This window comes from Beta vulgaris, chromosome 5 (assembly GCF_026745355.1).
Source record: "Beta vulgaris subsp. vulgaris cultivar EL10 chromosome 5, EL10.2, whole genome shotgun sequence".
NCBI classification, from domain to species: Eukaryota; Viridiplantae; Streptophyta; class Magnoliopsida; order Caryophyllales; family Amaranthaceae; genus Beta; species Beta vulgaris.
Window position 1 is genome coordinate 63,405,061 of NC_079206.1, and position 10,449 is coordinate 63,415,509.

Consider the following 10,449-nt stretch of genomic DNA (forward strand, 5'->3'; position numbering starts at 1 on the left):
ATACAGGACATACTTGCATTATTATTAGTATGCAAAAAATATCTCCTTGCAATTGGCTATTATGGGTATGCAAGCATTTTTACCAGAACTAGTATCTAGATTCTAGCACAAACTTAACATTCATTGAACAACTCACATCATTCGCCAAGACTACCACCAGTTTCAGACATCTGACTTCTCCAGAGAGACAATGGTGCACTAGATGAAACAGGACGAATTCCAAGTTTATCATAGTTCATAATATTAATTTCAAATGTTGTATGAAAGTATATAAATTGCAAATGTAGTATCTGAAAGAACACTTGCGATTGAGTATAAACTTACAAAATGTTTGCAACAAGTATGAATGTGGCACCCCTGTGATAAATTCACAGCAATTTACTCTTCCAACACAGAAAAAACACAGGAAGGATGATATAGCAACAAAAGTTTACCAACAAGAAACTTGCTGTTATTGAAGGAATTGCACACAATAATGAAATTGGGATAACTAAAATACTTATTTGATTTACTTGAATAAAATCATTATTACTATAAAATGATGTATATCTTTTATTTTTCTCAAGGACTACTATTGACACTACATGATAAGGAGACTCCCAAATGATATTCTGCTGAATGAGCTAAGAAATTGTAGACATACAGAGCAATCTTTGGCAGGATGAGCAGAAGCACTTTGTCATCTCCTACATCCTGCAATGGTTGTTCTATAAGCAACATCACACGCCTTTCGTGCTCGATTTCGAGGTCTTCAATCTCCAATCTCCATTTCCTGATTGATTCATCCTTCCATCCAATATTTACTCAACAATCCACATTCTTTCAAGGACCAAAATTGCTGTTTTAAACAAGTGCAAGAAGAACTAGTTCAAATTCGCCAACGCTGCCTATACAGAAAAACTGCAAGCAAAGGACACTTGATCATACAAGTAAAACACACACCCTATAACCCAGACATCCTTCTAACAACACAATGTACAATGACTGAGAACATCTTTACTCAGTTTTTTTTTTCTTATAACAAAAAAAAAAAACTATCTCAATTTCTTCCTTCAAACTTCATCATTTTAATCTACATAACCTCTCCTCCTTTCACCCACCAATCCAGAACTCCATTCAATTTCTGCACAAACATAAAAATACAGTCAATAACATACCATTATACCAACCAACCAATAAAAACTATATATATTTCCTCCGTTCTGAAATAAATGAAAACACTTTTTCTTTCCTCGAGAAACGTTTCGTTTCATTTTATCGAGAAGTGTTTCATTTATTTCAGAACGACGGAGTTTTAAAAAGGAAGGGAATATCATACATTAGCAAGAAAATGAAGAATGGCGGTGGGATGAGAAGCGGCAACACAATCTCTAGGAGTTTCAAATAAGGAGAGAGAAAATTGTTTACGAACAACACCAACATCAAAATAAATAACACCAGAACTAGGAATATCTACCCGGATCCCTTTGACCGGAAACCATAAAAACAGATCCTGTGCTGAAATCCCAGATAAATTTCCGATCTGCCCGAAACTTAACTGCCCAGCAACACTCGTTTCATAGTGTAATTCACTCTCAAATTTAGCATCACAAGCTTGATCTAAATAAACTTCAAATCTACCATCTTCTCCAACGGTAAAATTTGTAACACCTTTTGGAAATAAACCCATGGGTAAACCTTCGGATTCAAGTACTTGGTATATTGATAGTTTTTCTGCAAATAATGAATTCATTCTATAACCTGTTGTTGTTTTTGTTGATGTTGATAATATGATGATGGTTATGAAAAACCATATAATATAAAACGTCGTAGACATTTTGTATGAAATTTCTATATGAGAATCATACAGTAAGAAAAAAAGGGGTTTTATTTGATTTTTTGTAGGGTTTAAGAAAGTGAGAGAAGAAACAGGGGAATGAAAGAATGGTGGAAAAAAAAACAAGGAGAAAACAGAGAAGAAGAAGAGAGAAAGAGGAGAGAGAAAGAGGTGCCAGCAAGAGTACAGATAGGATTAGGAGAATGATCAATTATTGGTGGTGAAAGTGGGACCCATATATAATTTGTCCAATCCTCTACGATGAGTTCTACAGTATGTCTACTAGACCCTACTAATTCTTGACATGTGGTGGTGTCGATAAGCCAAATTCAGTTCAGTTCAGTTCAGTTTTATCCGAAAGAACATAATTTATATGAGTCATGAAGGCAGGATAAAGTACAAAGAATGAGAGGGGAAATTCGAACCTGCAACTTATCGTTCACAGCACCTCAATCTTAACCACTAACTCAAGCAGGGGCGAAGCCAGAACTTTGTATTTACGGGTACTGAAACTCTATATATACACAACTAAATCTATTTACGGGGGCCGAAACTCTATATATATACAACTAAATCTTTAAATTATATACAGTTTTAGGAAAGTTAGTTAAGCATAAATAGAAGTCTTAAAATTTCGACCGGGGCCACGGCCCTACTAGGCCCCTCAAAAGCTTCGCCCATGAACCCAAGACATCCTTGGTTATCTGAAAGAACATAGTCTTAGAAGTTCATTCATATAAACATGAATGTATCATACGGAGTAATTTTTTTACTCATTTGTCCTTCTGAAAACTTTCTTTTTATATATATATAAAAATGAGCGATAAGTTAAACAATAGTTTTGATGTACCATGCTTACGATATATCTGGGTATATGATAAAATTTGCACGGGATTTGGGATGGTTACGTGGAGGTTATTAGGACGATGAGTGGTGAGTTGCTTGGATGACGTAGGCAGTGTGAGTGATTTTTTGGCATTGTTTTTTATTTATTGATGAGAATATTTTGTTGCCATGTGAGAAAAGGATGAGAATAAATAAGTTGGAAAGAACACATTTGGAGGAGAGAGAGAGGGGGAATTAATATGTGTGGTATTTTCTTTTTTTGGTTGGTGGTTTATTTGGATTTGAGTGAGAACAGAGTGATTACAGGTGTAAATTTCGGCGTTGACAGATGGATCCAAGGCGTAATTATATAATTGGACTTAATTTGCTTGATTTGTTGTCTTGTGTGTGTCAATTTGCATTATTAGCTGCAGATCATAAGCTACAGTTGCAGATTTTTTTTTAAGACAAGGCTTATTCTATGACGTTCAATTGTGATAAGGTCAAATTCATATATTTGGATGACTCCAAGATTTTCATATATGAGTAAAAACTTTGTCCATCCAGCAGGTAATCTGTATAAGAAAAATAGATATAAACAAGTACGTGAAGATTAAACGATACTAAAATAAAAGTCATTTATCATACGTCAAAGTGTATTATGTATATGGTACATTCAAAATTAACTTTAACTTATACTACCTCTGTTTTTTTTAGTTGCAACGATTAGACATAAAGTGTGAGTAAAAAATGTCTAATCGTTGCAACTAAAAAAAACAGAGGTAGTATGAAACTCTCATTTTTCATACATTTTACTTATTAAATATAGAAATATTTCAAATGAGCAATGAGCAAAAAATATAATTTTAGGTTTGTTCTCTCCAGCTTATTTCCAGTTTAGTTGAGTTCAATTCAGTTTAGCTCTGGACAATACTTTTACTCTCACACATCACAATTTTATTTCAGTTCAGTTCAGTTGTTTTATGCCCAAAAAAAACAGACCCTTAGCATTATGCTCAAAGTACATCAGAATGTATAATAGAATATGTATAAAATACTTTTACACTACTTGTCTACTTTGGTGTCTAGATAATAATTGTCTATATCTATGTTCAATTTACTCTTTACACTGGTTATAAGAGGATTGTTGAGCAATGCTTAAATTAAACGATCATAAGCATGATGTGCAATATACTTTCAACTAGCGTTTTTTCATTATACCGCATGCATGTTCTTTTGTCATATCAATATGTTCTTAAAAGTTAAAATCACGAAGTATCAAAATCAAGATATCTTGGCCTAAGAAACTAAAATTCCTACTTTTCTACTACCTCCGTTTCTTTTTAATTGTTACACTTTGATATTTTACACTATTCACAAATTGCACTTTGATCCTCGTTTGTGATTTATACATGAATAAAAACATAGCCATGTGGGATCTTGTTAGATTCGTATTAGTATGTATTTTATTAATATGTAGTTTTTATATTTTTTACAAATACAAAATTAGAGATATAAAGGCTCAAAGTAGTGCATCGGCATGCGTAAAAAGTGTAAGTGTAACAATTAAAAAGAAACGGAAGTAGTATTTGTTTCTTAATAAACATATGTAATATCGTGTTACTATATCTGCTAATAGAGATTTGATACCATTCATATTTTATAATCACGTAGATAAAAAATGATATCGAAATGCTGAGCTAAAATCTCATTTATATGATCGTTCTTTATGCATGGTTCTTCATATCCAAAATCAAATTTGTTCTTCCTCCCCTAATTCTTCCTCTCCATCATCTCCTTCTTCATTGATGGGTTTAGGCAGGTCATCTACGCCTTGAAAATCAGTTTGTTTGGTCGGTTTCTTTACCAGATCTGCCCAAAGCTCCGCCATCGGTGGGTATTAGATCTGATTGAGCCCGGACAACGGCTCTGAGGTGAAGATACGTCCGCCACAAAAGAAGTGAACTCTGCCCAGTTCGATGTCGCCGACATCGACTCCGACCGCCGCCGTTGGTGGCTCAGCAACCGAAAAGAGGAGACCATATGGACGATCTGAAGCGACTCATCCTCCGTCGCTGTGAGGATGTTGATTAGTTGCGAAATATGACTGTAAAGCTTCCCTTTGAGAAGCTAGAACTAATTTTTTTCTCTTTTTTCTTTTAATTAAATTATCTAGTAGTCTCTCCCTGAGATAGGGATTCTACTAGTTTTAGGTTCCTGGTGGATATTTCCCTGAGATAGGGATCCACTAGTACCTCATGTACCTCTCAAAACAAAAACAAAAAAAAATCAAAATTGTTAAATTTTGTGCCATGAAAATTCGTCATATACTGTTTTACAGGCCCTCCCGATCGGGCGTCCGTCACGAACTACGACCGGCCGGACATCCCCCGATCGAGCCCAAGACGTTAGCATTTTGGAAAAAATCGATCGCCCGATCGAGCGGCCTGGCGGCCACACGGTTTTCGATTTTTCGTATTTTGAGTTATCTTTTAGGGTTTTGTACGGAATTCCTTATGTTATAAAAGGGCTTCCTTGTGTTCATTATTTAACACACAACTTTAGAAATATTTTTAGCCTATGGTAAATTTAGGACTCCTTGTATTATTCTCTCTCTAGTTTTTCTCCATTATAGTGAAGAAGCTCTAATCCACCATCTGTGGATGTAGATTTGACTGAACCACACGTAAATCCTTGTGTTATTTGTTTGTTCATCTTTATTATTTTCTCACATTTATTGTTCCATTGATTTTGTTCTGCATTAAATCAAACTACAACACCCTACTTCCTAACAAAAATAGTCCCCCTCAATATATACGACTACAGGAGTAACATCATATCCAAGATTCCCACTACCTTTGGCAACAAGGTATCATTGAGGAAGCTTAATTAAGGTAGTCATTTTTTTTATGAGAGAAAAACTAGGCTAGTTCCTAATAAAGGCCAACCTAATACATCCTTTCGTATAATAGAGAGTAACACAGGATCATGAAATTCAAACCACCGATGAGGAATTCGAACTGAGTAACCTTTCTAAGCCAAAACTTTCATTATTAAGAAGATGTTATACACCATTTGCTTTAGCATTAATACATAAAAGTGAAACTATTGGGTCAGACCGTCTGACCCAATGTGTTTGGTCAGACGGGCTGAGCCCAAAACATTTACAGAAGAAATTAGATATTTTACGCTCCACATCCTCCAACTCCTTCATCAACCTGTCAGGCTGTCAATCTCATTTTGTTTCTCCTTCAATTCGTCCTCTTTTTTATGCCTTGCCTCCCCTAATTCCTCTTTCAATCTGCCAACCTCCAGCTTGTTTTTCATCCAACTCCTCGTTCGATTTGACCCACCTCTTCTGTTACATTTTCAGTACTATTCTGAGAGTGCCGCTGTTGAAGCTGATAAATCGAAAGAGAATGTCACCGTCACAGCATGGTTGTGGGTCAATTTCCATTTTCATGACTACAACCATGCTTTTATTCCATTGATCCACCTCTTCAAAAGAAACTCACATTCAAACTCAGTGCTCATGGCCGCACGTGGGACGATCCTTACCATTGGATGTCTAACATCAACGACCCAGATTTCATCTCTTATCTTCATCGAGAAAACTATATACTTTCATTTAGAGGTAAGTTACTTTCATTTAGACCTAAGTTGGTTTCATTTAGTCCTAACTTACTTTCATTTAGACCTAAGTTACTTTCACTTAGACCTAAGTTACTTTCATTTAGAGGTAACTTACTTTCATTTAGACTAACTGAAAATAATGAAGACGAACTGAAAAAAATTTAGGACTAACTGGAAAAAAATGAAGACTAACTGAAAAAAAATGAAGACTAACTGAAAAAATTTGAAGACTACCTGAAAAAAAATTGAAACCAACTGAAAAAAAAAGGAAGACTAACTGGAAAAAAATGAAGACTACCTGAAAAAAAAATGAAGACTACCTGAAAAAAAATAAAGACCAACTGAAACCCAAGTGAAGTGGTCCGACGAGAATATTGTGTCGGACGAGTCCGACACAATACGAACTCTACATAAAATTGAGAAAGTCTATTATTACAACAATATGAAAATGAATGATACCAAAAAAAAGGGGTATATGAAGAAATGATCTTATATACTCCCACCGTTTCCTAAAGATCTTCCCTCTTTTCGTTTAAGGGTGTTTCCAAAAGATCTTCCCTCTTTTGTTTTATTCCTTATTTGGCAAAACAAATTTCTCTATTTACCCTCTCATGTCACTATCATATGGTCCACCATTACATTATTAATTCAAATTTACTCCCTTTCTCTCTCCTACTTTAACCCCTTTTTATTTGTTTATTTATATTAACCCCTTTCTCTCTCCTACTTTACTCACACCATGTCCCATACAACTTGATTTTCCTTGGTATCTATAGGAACAGTAAGTGGGAAGATTTTTAGGAAACGGAGGGAGTATTCAACTATTCAAGTAGTGAGAGGGTGAGGGTAGGGATAGAGAGAGCATGTGAGGACAGGGAGGAAGAGGGCGTGAAAATAATGATGATTTTGTCTTGATATATACTGTATACCTTTTATAAACATGCAATTTGACAATAATTTTATACTTTTCAAAGATTAGTTGGCGATTTTATATCACTTTATTTTACTCTAAAATGATTGTCAGATGTTGCCAATAAGCAATCTATTAGTCCTAGGAGTAACTAATTGGAGGAGTTGGTTCAACTGCTGAAATCGTCAACTCTATTTGATAATTACATAAACTTTATTACTTGTACTATATTATTCATTGTAGTACAAGTATACTAGTATGTGACAGTAACATATATAGACAGTGTACCCATAAATTTTCTTTTAAAAAATTGGAAAGATTCAGGGGGCGATGTAATTGGTATGTAGAGTTTGTCTTGTAAGAGACCGCCTACTTTTAAATTAAAATTAGGCAATGCTAAGCCCAATATTGAAGCCCAATAGTTACTAGGTTAATTTATTTCGGTCACTAGTTTAATCCATTTAGTTACTAGGTCTACTTTTATATTAAAATTAGACCGTCTCTTTTAATAATTTTTGTTGGTATGTATGTACTATATGTGATATTGTAATGTTGAGTAAGAAATATTCATGTATGAAAATAGTAGTAATATATTTCATCAACTCTTGATATTTGTAAAGAGTTAACCTTAACATGTGGGATATGGTCAACACCTGGAATCTGTATAATTTGTTTAGGTTGAATTTTTTAATTGCATAAGAACTTGCATATAACAATAGCAACTTAATATTCCAAGTTCTTTGGTTAATCGGTCTAAACGATCAAATCATGTACTCCTTCCGCTTTTAAATAGAGTGTTTATTTTTTTTATTTATGTTTGTTCTAAATAGATTTTTCATTTTCTTATTTGATATGAATCCACCTATTAAAATATTATATATTTTGCTTTTGGAACCGTTTGCTTCACCGAGAAGCCTCTTTTTCTTCTTTAAGGTTTGATTATGTAGTTGTATAAACAACACTTAGGAATACCCTATAGTTGTGTAATAGTTTTTCTAATTGAAAAAGCTATCTAGGAAGAAAGGGTACATATTAGTAATCATACTGACTAAATTTCATTCAAATTGGATGATTAGATTGTTTTGAATATATGTATTCAAGAGAAGAGTCTTCGTCACAATTCTACCTTAGGTTATTGCCAAGATAGGTTCCCCTAAGGTGATCCTTTGATAAATCTAAAGGTCATGAGTACAAAATTGTGAATATGTGATATCGAACCATACCATGTTAAGAATTATCCTCGATTTCTTGTTATCTATTTTACATATACTAATGCACTGCCACTTAACAATTTATATATCTTATATTTAGATATTAACGTAATTAATTAATAAAATCTCGTTACACATAATCTTATACGACAATCATTACAAAATTGAAAAAAATACTTAAGATGAAATCTATACAATCGAAAATGCTCGGCTACTGAACTAACATGATACTTCTATTTAGACCCAAATGCTCATGTTACGTATTTACTCAAATTAATTAGGTCCACTTTGAGCTCTAACACCAAATAAAATTTCACCCATTGTTACTACTGGTTTGAGTCATAACCATCAAGCGGGAAATTTTTGGACCACTTAAAGCCTAAAGAAAATTTGTACATCTTAAAAGCCACGAAGATAAATTTTGGAGGGAAATGATAGTTCAAGAGCTTTAGAGAGGACTGGGGAGATAGGGGACAGCATTAGCGGCCCATTGTGCTGGTGGAGATAGATGGTCATTTGAAAATTTCGGCCATCATTTGAATTATTGCACATAACTTACAGGCCCATGAGTGGATATGAAAGAGGATAAATGTCACATAGGTCATAGCTTGCTAGTAGTTAAGTAGCTATATGTGCCAGTGCGGCATTTGCAGCAGTTTTCGACCATTGGGCAAAGAAACTACTAATCATGAAACTAACTTTACAGGGAAAAATTTCCTCATTGAAAATGACCTTATTTCGAGTAAACCAGATGAACCACCAAACAAAAGCAAATTTCGAAATAGAAGCACCATCACTAATTAAATGGCATTCCTCGATCCAATACCTAAACGAAGGAAACTCCGACAGATTACTAAAGTCAGGAAGAATAGACCATGAGTCAGAAGCGTTGAGACAAGAAAAAACCTGCCTAGTGAAAGGGCATTAACTCCCTTACCAGTCATTAACTCAATGAAAAATTTGTGGCGTATTCCTTGGGAGATTTCTAACATTATTAATGATGTAGGGGTGGATGCCCAGTCTTTTGTGGAGTGTCAGTTTCGTCATTGTTTTCGGGAAGCTAACCAAGCGACTGACTTCATGGCAAAGAAGGCGCATCGCCACCAATCTTTATTCTACTGGTTTCCTCCGTACTGTATAGATTTTTCCCTTATCATCCGCAAGGATGTTTTAGGTTGGCCCCCTGATTAGAGGGTTAGCCTAAGCTTTTTCTCCTTATTAAAAAAAAAAAAACTAGTAAGGGAATTGTTCTAGCTTAACTAGAGGTCTCGAGTTCGAGACCGGGAAACGCAACAATGTGTGTTGGGAGAGCTTTCCCCCCAATTGGGGTCTGACCCGGCTCGAATCCGGATTAGTCGGATCCAAAAATGAATTTCGGAAACCGGATATGATTCACAAAAAAAATAAAATAATAATGGTACATGTCTTTTTTGGGTGCAAATTACAATCAACAATTGAGAGTTAGAATACTTTTTTCTCAAGGAAATAGTATATTGGTTTAGATTGCCATAACTCTTTTTTTAAAAAAATTGTTTGATTTTTCGTAATTTTTATTCATAACTTTGACCATTGTATATTAAATTACATATTGTAAAATTTTTAGAAAGTTGTTTTATTGTGGAAAAAATCACATTAAAAATAATCTAATAGTAAAATGACATGATAATACTTTAATAGTAAAATGATAATATTTTTTTATCAAAGTTTCCGAACTTTACAACAAGTAAACTAAAGAGTATTCATTAATGAAGAAAAACTTTTATATGAGGCGGGCCACACCTTCAACTAATGGTGTGGCCATCCCTCTTCGCAAATTAGATCCTGCACCGAGGTGTAGGATGAGCATCCTACACCTTGCCCATCTGGCTGACTTTTGGCAATATTTTTGAAAGTGGACCAGCTCTTTCTCTCTCATCACGTGAAACAATTTTTTTAATGTACAAATGCATATGGTTTGGTGTACAATAATCTACGAGTGTACATTTAGGGATTTTCAGTGATCAAAGCAATGACCATCAATGTACATTGTGATTTTATTGAATTTCGGTATGAGA

At 34.4% G+C, this 10,449-nt stretch overlaps 1 protein-coding gene across 1 annotated transcript; it reads right to left on the minus strand.

Moving 5' to 3' along the window:
* Nucleotides 1-487: 487 nt before the first annotated feature.
* On the minus strand, nucleotides 488-2,008 carry LOC104894433 (uncharacterized). The gene is made up of 2 exons (XM_010680658.4): nucleotides 1,319-2,008; nucleotides 488-1,123 (listed from the first exon to the last, which is right to left on the minus strand). Exons 1-2 carry the CDS (start codon nucleotides 1,814-1,816, stop codon nucleotides 1,073-1,075), a joined length of 549 nt encoding a protein of 182 aa, XP_010678960.2. The 5' UTR covers nucleotides 1,817-2,008; the 3' UTR covers nucleotides 488-1,072.
* Between the last annotated feature and the right edge of the window lie 8,441 nt (nucleotides 2,009-10,449).

Coding starts and splice junctions, on each gene's coding strand:
- LOC104894433 (XM_010680658.4), bottom strand. CDS start 1,816: ATGTCTACGACGTTTTATATTATATGGTTTTTCATAACCATCATCATA. Junction 1,124..1,318: donor TTCTTCATTTTCTTGCTAAT/GTATGATATTCC, acceptor ATGTTTGTGCAG/AAATTGAATGGAGTTCTGGA.